This window comes from Phycodurus eques, chromosome 2, assembly GCF_024500275.1.
Source record: "Phycodurus eques isolate BA_2022a chromosome 2, UOR_Pequ_1.1, whole genome shotgun sequence".
Lineage (NCBI taxonomy): Eukaryota > Metazoa > Chordata > Actinopteri > Syngnathiformes > Syngnathidae > Phycodurus > Phycodurus eques.
The window spans coordinates 1692438-1709489 of NC_084526.1; the positions used below are offsets into that span (position 1 = coordinate 1692438).

The window sequence follows — 17052 nt, forward strand, 5'->3', positions numbered from 1 at the left end:
CTGTCGTTTTGGTGAATTTACGCACGGGTGCCGTCGGGTCCCCGAGCGCGTCGTTCAGCTCATGTTTTGCTTTGCTGCTTCTCCTCATTAAAATACACACTTTCAAAAGGGCCTTCGTTTATTTATCGAACCTTTATTTCACCGAGTAAGGCAACTGAGAACATTCTCAGCGGTGAAAAAATGAGGCATCAAAATCATTTAAAAAAAAAAAAAAACAGGACAAACTCTACAATGTGATGTGCACAACTTCTACACGAAACTCGTATCTCAAGGAGCCTCGGATAGCATAACCAACAACAAAAGCAATTCAAATGGATGTTGCGTGTTGCGAGATGCCAATAACCAATAAATCAAGTCCAAGTCGAGCCGCTGCTCCTCTGCATCGAGAGGAGCCAGACGAGGTGGCTCGGGCATCTGTTTAGGACGCCTCCCCGGTGAGGTGTTCCGGGCACGTCCCGGGACACGCCGGGGAGACTACGGAAGAGCTGGATGAAGTGGCTGGGGAGAGGGAAGTCTGGGCGTCCTTGCTGCGGCTGCCGCCCTCCCTGCGACCCGACCTCGGATCAGCGGTAGGAAAATGGACGGATGGAAGTTCAATGCTGAATTAAAAGAAACATTGTGTGAAACTACATCAAATCACAACATGAAAAACAAAGTCAAACCCACTTTACAATTCCTACGCGGTAATATTATGACTAGAAAAGTCTACTAAGTTGTACTACTGTCCTGTAATCGACGGTGGTCGCGCCTGCTCTGCGTAATTATCGGCCGGACGTCACTGCAAACGCGACGGCTCCCTCTTCCTGGTGACGTCATCGCCAGCGCGACCATTCTTCGGCTACCTCCGCCGATGAGTCGTGTTGTTCTTCTTTTTCCTGTTGTTGCGTTCTATTCCCACGATAGCAACGAACGGCGGACTCCTAAATCCCGCGTGAACGTCGCGCGTCACTGCGACCTCGTCTCGGTGCATTCGAAGCCACTTTAGCTCGTTAGCTGCGTCGCAGGTTAGCAAGGCGAGCTCAGCTCAGCAGAGAGCCACCGTGACTGCAAAGGGAGTGGAAATGAGCCACGAAAAGTGAGGGAGACATCGTCGTGGTGTGGGACAGAAGCCGAGCTGGGGACGACGTCAACCTCCGGACGCTCACATGGACTCGCGCGCTGCAGGTGCTTTCATAATTGTATTGTTATTATTATTATTGCGCTCCTATCAATTGCCGAAGGCGCGTTTGTGGATCCGCGGGCACGCGCGTTTATTTTTAAGACAAACCTGACGTGGTTTTCAACTTGCGAAGATTGACACGTGTGGGACGGTCCTCTCTGCGTCCGCCAGGCGGCAGTGTCGCCGTCCCCGTTGCTGACTTGACTGCAAGTCATTTCTCTCGGAATCCAGCAGTCTGGATCAGTTGGCCACGACTCAACGGCTGTCAGCAAGATACAAAACCCAGTTTATTAGGAGAGCGTTGCAATAATAACAGTGGCTCGCTCTCGAACATGATCTTATTGTGCGCGTGCGCGCAGAAATACACCTGAGACTCCGTATCATTTATCCATCCATCCATCCGCCGAAAGTAAATTCCCAAAAAGTCCACACGGCCCAGTTCAAATGGCAGCTTTCTGTTTATTGTTATTGATATACACAGTAAGATCAAGCAAATCATTTCACAACTTTCCACTGTGAATGTGACCGACGACCAGCATCGCAAGATGACTTTGGAAACGAAGTCGGTTACAATTACAAGTTCAAATGTCATCGTGGTATGGTAGTCTAACTATTATATACATGGAGCTCAAGCAAACGAGGAGGACCTCAGGTGTACATCACCGATGAGCGAATGAAATGCTTTGAACAAAAACAAAAAAAGTTGTGGATTGTCGCATTAAATGAAATCCCTGTTTTCAAAACAGCATTTTAAGTTCACTTGGGTTACATGGGTTAGTGAACCACCCACCCCCCCCCCCCCCCCCTTTGAAAGTGAGTTGTCAGTCACATTAATGGTGGAAAAAGATCTTTCAAATGATTTATCTCGGTCTAATTTTTTTCGTGTTTTTCTAATGTTTGTGTAGACTGTTTCTATCCAATGTATGCATGTGTGTGTGTATTTCTTCGTAGACACGATAACGATGTGACTCATCCCGAGCGCGTGCGTTTGTCTCAATTGTCCCGCAGACGTCCGTCAAGAAGACGTCCCCCGTCGCTCTAAAGATGAAGACGAGGAGCCGTCCCACGTCAAAGAGGAAGAGCAGGAAGTGGACATCAACCAGGAGGTGATTCGTGTCATCGTGAAGAGCGAAGATGAAGAGGATGACGAACGTGCTCAGAGGAGGGCATCCCAAGCCGCTCCACCCTTGGACAGCGAAAACGAAAATGACGAGGAAGAGCACTCGCAAGGTGATCAACTCTTGAAATGTTCTCAGTGCGACAAAACGTTTGGCTACAAGAGGAATTTAACGGCGCACATGAGAAGTCACATGGGGGGGAAAACATTCGCGTGCTCGTTTTGCGGCCGAGGATTCCGCCGCAAAGCGCATATGGTCGCGCACACGAGAACGCACACGGGCGAGAAACCTTTCTCCTGCTCCGTGTGCGACAGCAAATTCAACACCAGATCCACGCTAAACCAACACATGAGGACGCACACGGGAGAGAAACCTCACACTTGTTCATTTTGCGGCGAGAGATTCGCCCAAAGGGGCCAAATGGTCTCGCACACCAGGACCCACACGGGCGAAAAACCGTTCTCGTGCTCCGAGTGCGGCGCCAGTTACAGCCTCCGCTCGGCGTTGGTTCATCACATGAGAACGCACACGGGCGAGAGACCCTTCTCCTGCTCCGTCTGCGGGAAAACTTTCTCCAGGAAGATCACCTTGAAAGAGCACACCAGGACGCACACCGGAGAGAAACCTTTCTCATGCGCCGTGTGCAACATGACTTTCAGCTACCAGACCACGTTAATCCGACACATGAAGACGCACTCGGACGAGAAACCTTTCTCTTGCTCCGTGTGCGCCAAAAGCTTCAACGTGAAGAGAAGCTTGAAAGCACACACGCGGACGCACACCGGAGAGAAACCGTTTGCGTGTTCCGTGTGCAATACCAGTTTTAGCTCACAGACATCTCTGGCCAGACACGCACAGACACACACGGGGGAAAAACCTTTCATTTGCTCCGTTTGCGGTCAAACTTTCTCCCAGAAAAGCACCTTAGTGAAGCACACCAGAACGCACACGGGCGAGAAACCCTTCACGTGCTCGTCTTGCGGTCAAGCCTTCGCCGAAAAGAGCAGTTTGATGTCGCACACCAGGACGCACACGCACGAGAAGCCGTTTGCCTGCGACGTTTGCGGCGAAAGCTTCGCCCAGAGAGGGAACCTGTTGGCCCACGCCAGGACGCACAGCGGTGAGAAACCCTTCGCATGCCTGGTTTGTGCCAAAAGGTTCACCAGGAAAAACAGTCTGCTCATCCACACCAGGAAGCACACGGGAGAGAAAACGTTCGCCTGTCACACTTGCCAGGAAAGGTTCACGTATAAATTCCAGCTCGACAAACACGCGTGCTCGGGAAACAAAACGCACTCTTGATGCCCTCGACAACGAAACTGTCTCCTCCGAGCAGGCACGGGGACGCGACCGCCTCTGCCTCATTTCGGGCCGCTTCCGGCTCTTAAAACTTCGAGAAAAAACTGACCGGCGTTGCACTCGCTGCGTCTTTTGTTTGGCTTACGAGCAGTGATCGAAAGATGTCTTTGCAAATGTAGGTATTGGCCCCCCCCCCCCCCCTTCTCAAATTCTTATGTTTTTGCATCGTTTCCCCCACTTTAATGTTTAAGCTCATCAAACAAATGTAAATATCAGACAACTATAACCCAAGTGAACTTCAAATGTTTTTTTAAAATGGTAATTTTATTTATTATTTTATTAAGGGGGCGGGGGTGGGGGGGGGGGGGGGGGAAGATTGCCAATGATGGTGTATTGGTCCACTCGCCTGACTTTGGTGCGGGCAGCGTGGGTTCAGATGGTCTGGGGCTGCTTTCCTCCTTCGAGACCTGGACGACTTGCTGTGATTGACGGAGCCATGAATGTTGCTCTTCAACAGAAAATCCTGAAGGAGAATGTTCGGCCATCCGTTTGTGACCTCAAGCTGAAATCGCCATTTAGCAGCAGCATTTTAAGTTCACTTGGGTTCTGTGTGTCTGATATTTACATTTGTTCCATGATCTTAAGTGCAAAAATAAGAACTTGAACGCCACGTGACCGACGCGGAACACGGAATGGCTGACCACCTGTATATGCTTTGGCGAGCGATCGTCACTAGTATTGATGACACGATTGTTTGAAGCCCAATGTCCGTTTTCTCCATGGCTTGGCGTCTTCGGGCAAAGGTCAATTTGCGTACCGTGTATCATTTACTGCTATGAATATGATGTCATGTGTGTAAACATGAAGGAAGCCCTCATCTCGCCGTTTGTCATCTTTGGTTGCTCTGTGCTGACAACTTGTGACATGAAAGCCGATCGCCATAAAGTGCTAAATATCGGCCGATAAAATCGGTGTAAAGTCTACAGAGAAGTGAATATGGCATAAAAAAAAAAAAGTGTAACAATGAGTCCCCACTTACAACTCTGAAAATGTCAGAAGAATCGGCCCGGTGTTTACGATTTTATAGACCGACCATTTGAGAATAAAGAAGACACGTGACGTCCCTAAAGTCCCAAATATTGCTCCAATGGTTGTAATATTTTCAGAGGTCGGAGTTGCCATGAGTAGAAACGTCGCCGTAACTTCTGGTGATGATCGTCGCAACCGATTACGGTGACAAATGATTGACGTTGTGGTTGCGGTTTCCCTCAGACTGTCAAACCATATTCATGTTGAATTGCCTCGTCGTTCTGTTCCATATAAATTGATGAATAACTCGTTTTGAATTCAGAAGTTGACCCAAAATGGACCGTGAAAAGATTTCAATTTGGCGGCCGTGTTGGGAAGGGCGCCGCTCACGGAAATCAAGTCGGACCTTGCTCGTTTCTCAACCGATTTACAGTTTTGTCAACGCCAAATCGAACGCTACCAATACACAACATTGGAAAGAAAAAACACACCCAAAAAATTGACTCGGCTCCCCTCGTCATAATTGTAGTTTTACGGAACCGTATGGAGCACAATTGTGAACCCGTTTTTCAACTTCCGCACTCGCGTATCGACGCCGCGCATGCGCACTCCTGCCCCACTTCTTCCGTCATACGCAACACTTGCGCCACAAATCTTGCAACTGTCTCTGCTGCGGCTGGACATTTCCCAAAGTAAGCTCGAACTTACAGAAGTTTGTTTCCTTCGGATTTCCGCCGATGTGTGACGTCACTCCAGGCGACGGCTTCCAAGCTGCGTCGTCGGCGCGCGACAGGCCAATAACTTCACACTTCAGACACACTTCCGCGAGACTCTCTTCCCGGCGTGGTTGCAACTTTTGTATTTTAAACGCGTTCGCGTCGTATCGTAGAAGACGCGTCCGAGTTTATTATCGTCGCTCGCGTCCCGAGCTAGCTGTTAGCCTGCTAGCTGCTAACACAGCTAGGCGGAAGTAGTCCTCAAAAAAAAAAAAAAAAAGGCGGCCAGCGTGAGGACAAAGTGCTTTTTTGTTGTTGTTGTTGTTGTTGTTGCCATCGTGCGAAAATGTGCAAAGTGAAAATGCTGCGAGCTGTGGTGGACCAGCGGCTGGGCGCGGCCGTGGAGGAAATCTTCGCGCTGCTGGAGAGAACCATACGAGAGTACGACGAGGAACTTGCCAGAAGCAAGCAGGAGAACCGGCGGCAGCGTCAAGTCCTCGACGCCCTTTCCAAAGCGCACGCGCCAGGTACCTGTGTACACTTCACACATGGATTTGCATGCAAGTATGTATTTCGTGCATATTTTCGCCAGGGGCGGTGGGCGCGTGTCGGACGTGGGCCTTTGCCCACCGGGCCCCCATTCAAATTCTGATTGCATTTTGAAGAAAGAGTCTGCTTCTGTACGCAATCAACACAGTGATTGGAATCGTAGGCACTTCTAATGTTGTCTCGTGGTGTCCCGCAGACGTCCGTCGAGAGGACGCGCCCCCCGCCCTCGGAGAAGAGCGAGACAAACGCGCCGCGGCCGGCGTCGTCGTCAAGAGTGAAGAAGACGAGGATGGAGAAGCCGGGCGCCCTCCCCACGCGGGCGCCGCCGGCCTCTCGGCGCCGCTCTCGGACAGCAAAAGCGACGGTGATGAAGAGGAGGAGGAGAAGGAGGAGGAAGGAACCAAAGGTGACGACAAACTCTTCCAATGTTCTCAATGCCACAAAAGCTTTTCCCACCGGAAGAACTTGAAAAGACACACGAGGTGTCACACGGCGGAGAAACTCCGCGGCCGCTCGTTTTGCGGCGAGAGCTTCTCGCGGCGGGAACGTTCGCTCGAGCGCGGCCGAATCCGCGGCGGGGACAGACCCTTTTCCTGCTCGGTGTGCGACATGACCTTCCGCTTTCACTCCACCTTCGTCAACCACATGCGGACGCACACGGGCGAGAAACCGTTCAGCTGCCAGGTGTGCCGCATGAGCTTCGGCGTCCACTCGTCGCTGCTGAGGCACGCGCGCACGCACTCGGGCGAGCGGCCCTTCTCGTGCTCCTTCTGCGACAAAAAGTTCTCGCGCAAGGTCAACCTGATCCGCCACACCAGGATCCACACGGGGGAGAAACCCTTCTCGTGCTCGGCGTGCGACATGACCTTCGGTTCTCGCTCCAAGCTGGCCGACCACACGCGGACGCACACGGGCGAGAGACCGTTCGCCTGCTCCGCGTGCGGCAAAACCTTTGCCCAGAAGACGCATTTGAGGATCCACACGGTCACGCACACGGGCGAGAAAGCCTTTTCCTGCTCCGTGTGCCCTCAGACCTTCTCGCTGAAGAGCAGCTTGGTGACGCACACGAGGACGCACACGGGCGAGAAGCCCTTCGGCTGTCAGCTGTGCCGGGAAAGGTTTGCGTACAAGTACCAGCTCAAGAAACACGCGTGCGCCGCCGGCGAGAGCGGCGACGCTCGGACGTAGCTTTTTATGCCTTTTACGGGTGGGACGTCGCCGTCGCAGTTTGCTAAAAGGGAAACTCCTCATAAAGGTGCGTACACACACTCAGAGTGAAATATGTCTTTTATATATATATATATATATATATATATATATATATATATATATATATATATATATATAGCGGAACCTCGGCTCCCGTGACCCATTTGTAACCCGAAACGTTCTCCACCCAAAGTCACGTTTCCTATTGAAACGAATGCAAATTCAATTGATCCGTCGCATCCCCCAAACGAAGTTAGACTAAGCTTTTGTTATCAGTGTGTAGGGTTAGAAATAAGTGAAAATCCCACTCACTACTTTAAAATGGGGGGGGGGCACTAAATGAACATGATATCATTTAGTTTAAGGACTGCAGCTCCTACAAGTGAAGAAACGTTTTTTGTTTGTTTGTTTTTTTTCTTTTGGAATTTGGGGTTTTTGTTTGCTGTAAGCTATAATCATCAAAATGGGGGGGGGAAATAATAATAAATCATGAAATGTTTCAGTCTGTGTGTGGTGCATCCCTACAATGAGTTTCACTTTTTGACTCGGACGAGCGAGCAAAAAAAATGGCGTTTTTGACACTGCTCAAATGAACTGGAGATGTTTGTGTCGAACAGTTTGGGTCTCTGGGAAATGTGCGCTTATTTTTGAAACGAAAGCCCCTCTTTCAAATGTCTGCCTTTTTGGGGTGTGTCCAAATATTGACCAATGGATGTATTGCAATCGTTTCCTCCCCATTTCGATATGAATTCAGCAAATGCTGTGAGTTGATTGACCTAGCGGACAAATCAATCGATCCAAGCTGTCGACCCTCTTGTGTGACGCCACCGACCAATCACAGGCTGCCTGAAAGGGTGTGCGCGCGCGTGCTCTCTTGAAGCATCACGCGAGCGATGACTCGACCTGACTCGTAACTGCGCTTCCTCCGCATTTGAACAGGAAATATGAAAATTCTGCTATTTTGACGATGAAATCGTTGACATCATTGGATTGGAAAGGAAAATCCATGTAAAGCACGGACCATAGAACTAAAATGGAACAATTAAAAGGCATCATAAGTTTTTTTGTTTGTTTTTTTACTATTCACACGCAGTGGAAAGGAAAAACCAACAGGGGGCAGTGAGGCTCTGCCTCTCTTGCCTCCCCTGAGCCCACGTCACTGGGTATTGTTGACCTGGTTTGAGTGTTTTTGTTGTTGTGCCTTTGCTAGCATAAGATATGTTCACGCCGCAGCTTACAAGAGACGAGGACACGCAAACGCTAGCCTGCTCTCAGCCGGAAACCGGTCCGACGAGGAGGCGCCGAGGCTCCCGCGAGCGACGGAAGACAGTCGGGCGCCGTATACTTCTGCTCGACAATAACGTTCGTCATTCATAAATACTCAAAAGACACGTTCAGTGGATCAGGTTTTATTTGGTACGGTGGCCTGGAAGGGCAAAACGAGAAAAAAATTGTCAAACAAATGAAAGCACAAAGGAAGAAAAGCAGAAAGACGAAACGGGGAAGGTCCCATTTCGCAGACCTCCTTGGAAATCCCACGTGTCAATTGTTCGTTCCATGACAGTCTGGTTTCCACAGATGGCGAATTTGGGGTTGTCGTTGGCTGTTCGCTATAATCATGAAAAGTACACATTTTAAATCATGACACATTTCCCTGTGCGTGTGTGCAGTGCCCCTCTATAATGACGTGTCCTTTTGAAATGACTTTTTGGAGACGGTGACGTGAAATTGACGCGACCGTATATGCGCATTTTGATGGGCGGGCCATCATATGGTCTTTGCTGCCATCTTGTGACTTTTGGCCGGTACTACGTGTGCCGTGAGGGCCATTCAGAGCCTCCCAACTTCATAATTTAGCACGTATATATCATTTGTATATAATATATGAATTGATGCCATATTAATGATTTCAGAATCAACTTCGACTTGACGATATATTCAAAGATTTGCAACTCGACTTGGACTCCAAAAAGCCTTTGCACCGAAAAACCAACACTTCGTCGCATTCTCTTTCTCTCGCGATATGTGCAATTTCCTGTTTTACAACTGGAAAAACACGACACGTGACAATGTCAAACGCCTTCATGAATTCTCATGAATTAGGTCGAAGTATTTCTCTCCACTTTGTGACTTCTGTGTATAGTTATTATCTTGAACAATATACGCCCTGTTGGGCACACTCCGGTGGAGAAATTGACCAAGAGGCCTCACGCGCAACCCAAATTCACGGTTTCATTCCAAAAATACCAATGGAAAAGAAGTACGAGCGCCCAAAACTACAAAATCCACATTGCGCTGCGCGGATTGCGCGGATGACGTCACGTATATGCGCGTTGGCGTTAGCATTAGCTGCTAGCTTTGAGAGCGGCTACGCGAACGGCTTCCTGTCACTTACAGTCCCGCTTTCGTCTCTGTCGCGTTCTCAACAATTAGTCTTGTAAGAAATTAGGATTTTATTTTATTCATTTTTTATCCATCAGCACACAGCGAGCGCCGACTCCACATGAAACTATTCTTCTTCGTGTCCTTCTCCTCGCCCTTTTCTGACGTCATATGTTTACATAGTGCCCTCTAGTGTTCCGACTGAGATGCCGCACTTGGATCGAACGCTACCTAGAGAACGTGACAAACTTGTGCCCCTCGTTTTTTTCAAATGAATGCCTTCTGTTTTTTGATCCAAGAAATGCCAAGTTCACACTGAAATCTATTTATAATTTGTTCGAAATGGCCTCGCGTGGAAATGTTTGTAGACAAGAAAATGCCCTTTTCCGAAAATGTGAATGTGAGACAAAATACTGTTGAGGATCTAAAAGAGGAAACCAATCGGTCGTTCATGATTCTTTTCTCTCGTGTATTCGTAATTGCTCGAAAAAGCAAATTTGATCCTGATACACCTATATTTTGGATTATTTATAGATATTGTACAGCTGTATGAACTTCCCCGCTCTTATTATCTTCCCCACACGTCGATTAACCTCCACCATACTCTTATAAACCTTCTACACTCTTAACCATCTTTTAAAAGTTTACACATACTGTAATACTGTCTATGCACAAAAAATGTGAGCGCTAGCTGCTCGAAAGTGTTTGAAAGCTGCCGCTTTTGCCTTTTGCTTTTGCCTCTCCCGCACACTTGTGTTTCTTCACTTGATACTTATATGTAAATTTTTTATCACATACGTCGCAACTGAAGGGTTTTTCTCCCGTGTGCGTCCTGGTGTGTTTTATTAACGTGCCTTTCAGGGCAAAGGTTTCCCCGCAAACGGAGCAGGCGAAGGGTTTTTCCCCGGTGTGTTTGCGGGTGTGCTTCTTCAGCGTGTTCTTCAGAGAGAAGGTTTGGCCACAAACGGAGCAGGCGAAAGGTTTTTCCCCCGTGTGCGTCCTCATGTGCGGGACGACGTGCGCCTTCTGAGAGAACCTGTGGCCGCAAACGGAGCAGGCAAAAGGTTTCTCGCCCGTGTGCGTTCTCATGTGTCTGGCCAGCGTGGACCGGACGCCGAAGGTCTCGTTGCACACAGAGCAGGAGAACAATTTCTCCCCGGTGTGCGTCCGAACGTGTGCGGTCAAACTCCTCTTCCTGGAGAATCTTTTGGAGCAAAGGGAGCACGGGAAGGGCTTCTCGTCGGTGTGCGTCGTCATGTGTTGAATGAGCGTGGAGCTGACGCCGAAGCGGACGTGGCACACGGAACACGAGAAAGGCTTTTCTCCCGTGTGCGTTCGTCTGTGCGCAATCAAGTGAGCTCTTTGCGAGAAACGTTTGGCGCAAAAGGAGCAGGAGAACGGTTTCTCACCGGTGTGCGTTCTCATGTGTTGAATCAATGCCGGGCGGACGGCGAAAGCGTTGCCGCACACCGAACAAGAAAACGGTTTTTCTCCGGCGTGTATTCTTGCGTGCGTCCTCAAGTCGGACTTGGAAGAAAAGGACTGAGCGCAAACGGAGCACGAGAAGGTCTTCTCGCCGCTGTGCGTTTTGGCGTGTCGCCTCAAGTTGCCTTTCAGAGTGAACCTTCCGCCGCACACCGAGCAGCCGAACAGTTTTTCCCCCGCGTGACTTCTCGCGTGTCTGGTTAGATGCGTCACGTCGCCGAACGTTTCGTCACACCGGGAACATCGAAAGTGTTCGTGGCATCGCCCGTGTCTTCTCAGGTTGCCCTCGTAGCCAAGGGTTCCGCGGCACAGCGAACACTCGAAGACTTGGCCGCCGGCGCGAGAGTCCCCGTTGTCCGAGAGCGGCGCGTCGAGGCGCTCCGCTTGGGGTCCTCTCTCCTCCTCGGGCTCGTCTGCGTCTTCTTCATCCTCGCTCTTCACAATGACACCAGTCACGGCAACCTCGCTGATGTCGGCCTGCTGCGCACGCCGCGCTCGCTCCGCCGCCTCCGTGTTGGTTGGCTCCTCCATCCCGGAGCTCCACTCCCGCCGCCCAGCGGGAACATCCTCTTGACGGCCGTCTGGGGGGGCGGAAGACAAACACCAGAGGTTGCTATAGTAGCCAAGAATTGTGTTCAAGTCAGAGCACCACCGTCATTTTAGAATGATACCATTTTGGTACACAGTACTCCCAAAAAGAACTTTTTTCTAAATCAAAGCGTGAACATTGTTGTCAAGCGAGAGTCCTGTCACCTTAGACATAGACTGTTAATAAAAATAAAAGCTGATTTGAATCTGACAAAAGTAATGATACATAAAAACGGAATGGAAACGAACCAACGTAAATCAGACCTTGCTTTTGAATTGTGCTTTCAACGGAATGATTGGGGAAATCAAACAAATTCACGAAACGGCCCCGTGGAGGAAGTTTACGAAAAGTCCACCAGTGCAGAAGAAGGCGGCCACGCTTGAAGCAACGGGCGAATGCTTGGCGACCAACCTGACGCGCGCGAGTCCACGCGAGGTTTGCAAAGAGCGTCCAGCAGTTGACCTCGTCGCCGGTTCTCGTCTTGAGTTCGCCAAAGTTCCTCCTCGTACTCTCTCACGGTTCTTTCCAGCAACACGAAGATTTCCTCCGCGGCCGCACTCAGTCGCTGGCCGACTAAAGCTCTCAGCATTTTCACTTTGCACATTTTGACGAAATGCCCAAAAGAAAATACAAAAAATACGGCCTTGTCTTTGTTCGCCGCTAACAAGCTAAGCTAAGCTAAGTGTAGAGGCTTCAAAGTGCACCGAAAACGAGACGCACAATGGACGGTGGCGTTTCGTCTCGTCTCGTCTGTATTGAATGACGTACACGGAAATGTTCACTTGTCAAGTCCAAACATTCGCTAGAGCAGCACGTCGGCTTGAAGGCGGATGTTGCCATTTACGATCAGGTGGAACTTCTTCTTCGTGTATTTCATTTTCATCCTATTAGACGCCGTTCGGTGGATTTCCGCCTCCTATCGGTGACTTGGCTGCTCCACCCTTTCCATATGACGAGACATGGCGGCCATGTTGGGAAGGTCGACGTTCCCGGAGAAGTCAATGCACGGACACCGAAAGGATGACGCAAACTCATTGGATTTTCACGACGTGTTGTTGCTGTTTCGTCAGCACCAAAAAGCGTATTCTATCAATCCAAAGAGAAGCAATGTATTTTTTCCTGACTTTTGAGAGGGACTCCCTGTTTTCCCTTGTCGTAATTGTACTCCGTTTTACGCCTTCCTCGGCCTTTGACCTCCTGCAATTTGGCCACAGATTGCTGCATCTGTGGCGTTCACGCAAAGGAGTCTGGCGCCTTTTGTGGCCGGTCCGCGGAAGTGACGTCATTCCGCGAGCTCGGAGGAGCCAGCTCTCGCGGGTGCGTCGCCCCCATTCGGCCAGCCGCCGCCGATGTCGTTCCTCCTTCCACGGCATCGTATTTGGTTCGAAACGGCTTGTTTTGGCGACTGGTCAATACGCAGTATGTTCATATAACTTATTACTTTGGTGTATCGATTGTATATTCTATACATCGAAAACAATGAGGCAACAGCAGAAAGTGACCGATAGGAGGCAGCAGTGTAGCAACAGCGCCTTATTTACTGCAGGCGAACCAGCGAAGAAGCCCGACATTAGCATCTCGCCGCGCTTCCAAACTTCTGCGCTTAGCTTAGCTCGTTAGAGGCCTAACAAAGACGCGCGGAAGTTAGCGACACACGCTAACGCTTGTGATTAGTTTTGTTGTTGTTGTTGAGCGAAAATGTGCAAGGTGAAAATGCTGCGAGCTGTGGTGGACCAGCGGCTGGGCGCGGCCGTGGAGGAAATCTTCGCGCTGCTGGAGAGAACCATACGAGAGTACGACGAGGAACTTGCCAGAAGCAAGCAGGAGAACCGGCGGCAGCGTCAAGTCCTCGACGCCCTTCTGAAAGCTGGCACGGACTCGCACGCGCCAGGTCGGTTCCGCACCGTACACTCCAACAATATTTGGAAAAAAAGGAAAAAAAAGACATCTTTTCAACAGGGCGGTCAAAATAAAGGAGTCAGATCACGTGGTTGCGCAAGTGTACACACCCGCTTGCCCGTAACCGCGTTCGTCGTGAACCAATCGCATTCAGACGAAGTTAAATGGGAGTCAGCACATTTAAAGTGCTTCCGATGAACCCCGAACAGACTCCGGCTGAAATTAGAAAGATGATAAGTTCTTGTGTCACTCTGAGTCGAACCTTTTCCAAAACTCCCACGAAGCTAATAGGTTGGACCACAAGGTGGCGCTTGGGGGGAATATTTGGAAAAGTTAGGTCATGTTTGAGACTGCAGCAGAAAGGCACATGACCAGAGAGAGCCAATCACAAGCGTAGGCTTTGCAAAGAGGAAATGGAAAAAAAAGACAAATCCAAGCTTTTGCAGCTATTTTTCATATGCAACTAAAATTGTAATCTTGGACTTTTCCAAAAGTAAAAAAAAAAAAAAAGTGATTTTTTTTTTTTTCCCGCCCACTAAAAGAATGGATGACAATTACATAAATTTGAGTCATTAAATTACGTGGGACGTGGAACGTCACCTCTCTGGCAGGGAAGGAGCCCGAGCTGGTGTGTGAGGTCGAGAAGTTCCGAAGTTCTAGTCGGACTCGCCTCCACGCACGGCTCGGGCTCCGGTAGCAGTCCTCTCGAGAGGGGTTGGACTCTCTTCCACTCTGGAGTTGCCCACGGTGAGAGATGGGGGTATACTTATTGCCCCCCGGCTCGGCGCCCGTACGTCGGGGTTCACCCCGGTGGACGAGAGGGTGGCCTTCCTCCGCCTTCGGGTGGGGGCACGGGTCCTGACTGTTGTTTGTGCCTATGCGCCAAACAGCAGTTCAGAGTACCCACCCTTTTTGGAGTCCTTGGAGGGGGTGCTGGAGAGCGCTCCCGCTGGCGACTCCATCGTTCTGGGGCGGAGCTGTCAACCGATCACCGACTGGTGGTGAGTCGGCTCCGACGGTGGGGGAAGATGCCGGTCTGACCTGGCAGGCCCGAACGTATTGTGAGGGTCTGCTGGGAACATCTGGCGGAATCCCCTGTCAGAAGGAGTTTCAACTCCCACCTCCGACAGAACTTTGCTCACGTTCCGGGGGAGGCGGGGGACATCGAGTCCGAGTGGACCGTAGGCTTCGCGCGTTTAAGTTCTTGCCTGTACGTCGGTATTAAGTGAATGAAGCCCAGGGCGGCACGAGGTTTGCCAGTTTGAAAATATAATATCCTGAAATTTCTCATGTATAATGCGCACCCCCAAAGTTGACCTAAAAATTCTGGAAAACCCTTCTACCTATGTATAATGCATTTTTACAATGCAGAATTTTACTGCATGCGGTATTTTTTTCAAATAATGATTGTGAAGTTAAGCACTTTATTTGAACATGTAATACTTTGTTTACTTGTTCTTATTTTGAAATTCACAGCCCCACTTTAATGAAGTAAATGAGAAAACACACCGTCAATAAATGATGGTTGATGGAAAATTGAAAATAAAGCGCACCGCGAATATGCGGGGGGTGCGCCAACAAATCCCAGTAAATCCACGCGTGACCCGACCTTTGCAACTCACGCGAGTTCGTATTGTGCTGCACTGCAGACGTCCACCGAGAAGCTCTCCCCGAGCGGCAGCATGAGCGGAGCTCTGGGGCGGAGGAGTATGAGGAGCCCGAGGAGCCCGAGGAGCCAGAGGGGCCAGAGGAGCCAGAGGAGCCAGAGCCCGCCCTGGTGAAAGAGGAAACCCTCCGGATTGACGACGAGGACCAGCCGGAGCAGTTTGAAGGACCGCATCAGGACGAGGCCGACGCGGACGTGGACGCGAGTGAACTTCCAGTGACGCTTGTCATCGTGAAGAGCGAAGAAGAGGAAGCAGCAGAAGCCGACGGCAAGGAGGACGAAACCAAAGGTGACGACAAACTCTTCCGATGTTCTCAATGCCAAAAAAGCTTTTCTCACCGGAAGAACTTGAAAAGACACACGAGGTGTCACACGGGGGTGAAACTCATCAGCTGCTCGTTTTGCGGCGAGAGGTTCTCGCAGCGGGAACATTTGCTCGAACACGGCCGAATCCACGGCGGGGACAGACCCTTTTCCTGCTCGGTGTGCGACATGACCTTCCGCTTTCACTCCACCTTCGTCAACCACATGCGGACGCACACGGGCGAGAAACCGTTCAGCTGCCAGGTGTGCCGCATGAGCTTCGGCGTCCACTCGTCGCTGCTGAGGCACGCGCGCACGCACTCGGGCGAGAAACCCTTCGCCTGCTCGTTTTGTGACAAAAAGTTCCCCAGAAAGACAAGTTTGAAAGAGCACACCAGGATCCACACCGGAGAGAAACCTTTCTCCTGCTCCGCGTGCGCCATGACGTTCCGGTTTCATTCCAAGCTGGTGAACCACATGCGGACGCACACGGGCGAGAGGCCGTTCGCCTGCTCCGTGTGCGGCAAAACCTTCGCTCAGAAGGAGCATCTCAGGATCCACACGGTCACGCACACGGGAGAAAAAGCCTTCGGCTGCTCCGTGTGCCGTCAGAGATTCTCGGCCAAGAGCAGCTTGGTGACGCACACGAGGACGCACACGGGCGAGAAGCCCTTCGGCTGTCGGCTGTGCCGGAGACAATTTGCGTACAAGTACCAGCTGGACAAACACGCGTGTGCTTCTGGCGAGAGCAGCGGCGCTGTTTAGACGGGACCTTTTGTCATATGCGACATGCTTCGGGCGCGATCGACCCGTAGGTTGCCGGCAGTTTTCAAAAAGCGAGCCCCCCATATTGTGGCTATTTTGACCGACCTTTCAAGACACCATCAACCGCGTCATCTTTTCTTACGTTGGCAAATGACCCTTTACTACCTACCGCGCGCGACACACACCGCGCTCCAAGCCAAACGGTGACGCAACGCCACCATCTAGTGGCCTCCGTTTGTCATTACGGTTTTGTCGACGCTTGAATATATCCCAACGAGTCTTCCGTGCTCGCCCGTGGAAAAACGTACTCGGTGGCAGTAAACGCGGCGCTTCCCTCGTGTACGTAATCCCAATAAACGACAATCTGCGAGAAAAGCCCATTTTATTTCACGACGCGTACATGATGGAGATTCGTTGAACACGTGGGACAAGAGGGCACATTGCTGCCTAATTGTGAAATGTAAAATCATTTGCTTTGTTTCTTGTTTGTGACGTAATGTTCTCGTTTTTCGAGGCGGTGAATTTGGGGGTTTGGCCTGGAAGTAATAGTCAGCCCGCGACCCTACCGAGGAGAAGCCGCAAAGAAGATGGATGGAAGTGTGAGACAAGAAAATGGTTTGCCGCTCGATGTGAATGTAAAATTCCAAACGGCTCTTTGGGGAGTTAAGCGTGGCCACTCTCCCGCAAAAAAAAGGAAAGCGAAAGCGTCCGCTTCTTGTTGTCGTCGTCGATGAGAAGCGTCGGCCGTGCGCAGATTGACTCTGCCGTGGTTTCATTAGCGCCAAGCGCAGCGCTGATGTCACAAGCGGGTGCCGCTAATCAACGCGCCGCGCGGTTAATGTTCCGGCAATGAGGACAAAACAGGAAAGGCTTTTTGGCCATAA

General features: G+C 50.5%; 4 protein-coding genes across 5 annotated transcripts; 3 read left to right on the forward strand and 1 right to left on the reverse strand.

The window, feature by feature from the left end:
* Positions 1-815: 815 nt before the first annotated feature.
* Positions 816-4793, forward strand: LOC133417723 (gastrula zinc finger protein XlCGF57.1-like). The gene is made up of 2 exons (XM_061705761.1): positions 816-1164; positions 2168-4793. The coding sequence occupies exons 1-2, from the start codon at positions 1146-1148 to the stop codon at positions 3577-3579; spliced, it is 1431 nt and encodes a 476-aa protein (XP_061561745.1). The 5' UTR covers positions 816-1145; the 3' UTR covers positions 3580-4793.
* Positions 4794-4798: 5 nt separating this feature from the next.
* Positions 4799-10395, forward strand: LOC133418046 (oocyte zinc finger protein XlCOF6.1-like). Its single transcript, XM_061706380.1, has 2 exons — positions 4799-5848; positions 6067-10395. The coding sequence occupies exons 1-2, from the start codon at positions 5668-5670 to the stop codon at positions 7056-7058; spliced, it is 1173 nt and encodes a 390-aa protein (XP_061562364.1). The 5' UTR covers positions 4799-5667; the 3' UTR covers positions 7059-10395.
* On the forward strand, positions 5251-16168 carry LOC133417937 (oocyte zinc finger protein XlCOF6.1-like). The gene is made up of 3 exons (XM_061706189.1): positions 5251-5297; positions 12427-13426; positions 15084-16168. The coding sequence occupies exons 2-3, from the start codon at positions 13234-13236 to the stop codon at positions 16166-16168; spliced, it is 1278 nt and encodes a 425-aa protein (XP_061562173.1). The 5' UTR covers positions 5251-5297; positions 12427-13233.
* LOC133417604 (oocyte zinc finger protein XlCOF6.1-like) lies at positions 8473-12989 on the reverse strand. Of its 2 annotated transcripts, none has more exons than XM_061705456.1 (2): positions 11947-12989; positions 8473-11527 (listed from the first exon to the last, which is right to left on the reverse strand). In XM_061705456.1, exons 1-2 carry the CDS (start codon positions 12137-12139, stop codon positions 10149-10151), a joined length of 1572 nt encoding a protein of 523 aa, XP_061561440.1. In that variant the 5' UTR covers positions 12140-12989; the 3' UTR covers positions 8473-10148. The 2 variants fall into 2 exon arrangements, with proteins under 2 accessions (XP_061561440.1, XP_061561448.1); XM_061705464.1 differs by having other exon boundaries at positions 11799-11965.
* Positions 16169-17052: the final 884 nt, after the last annotated feature.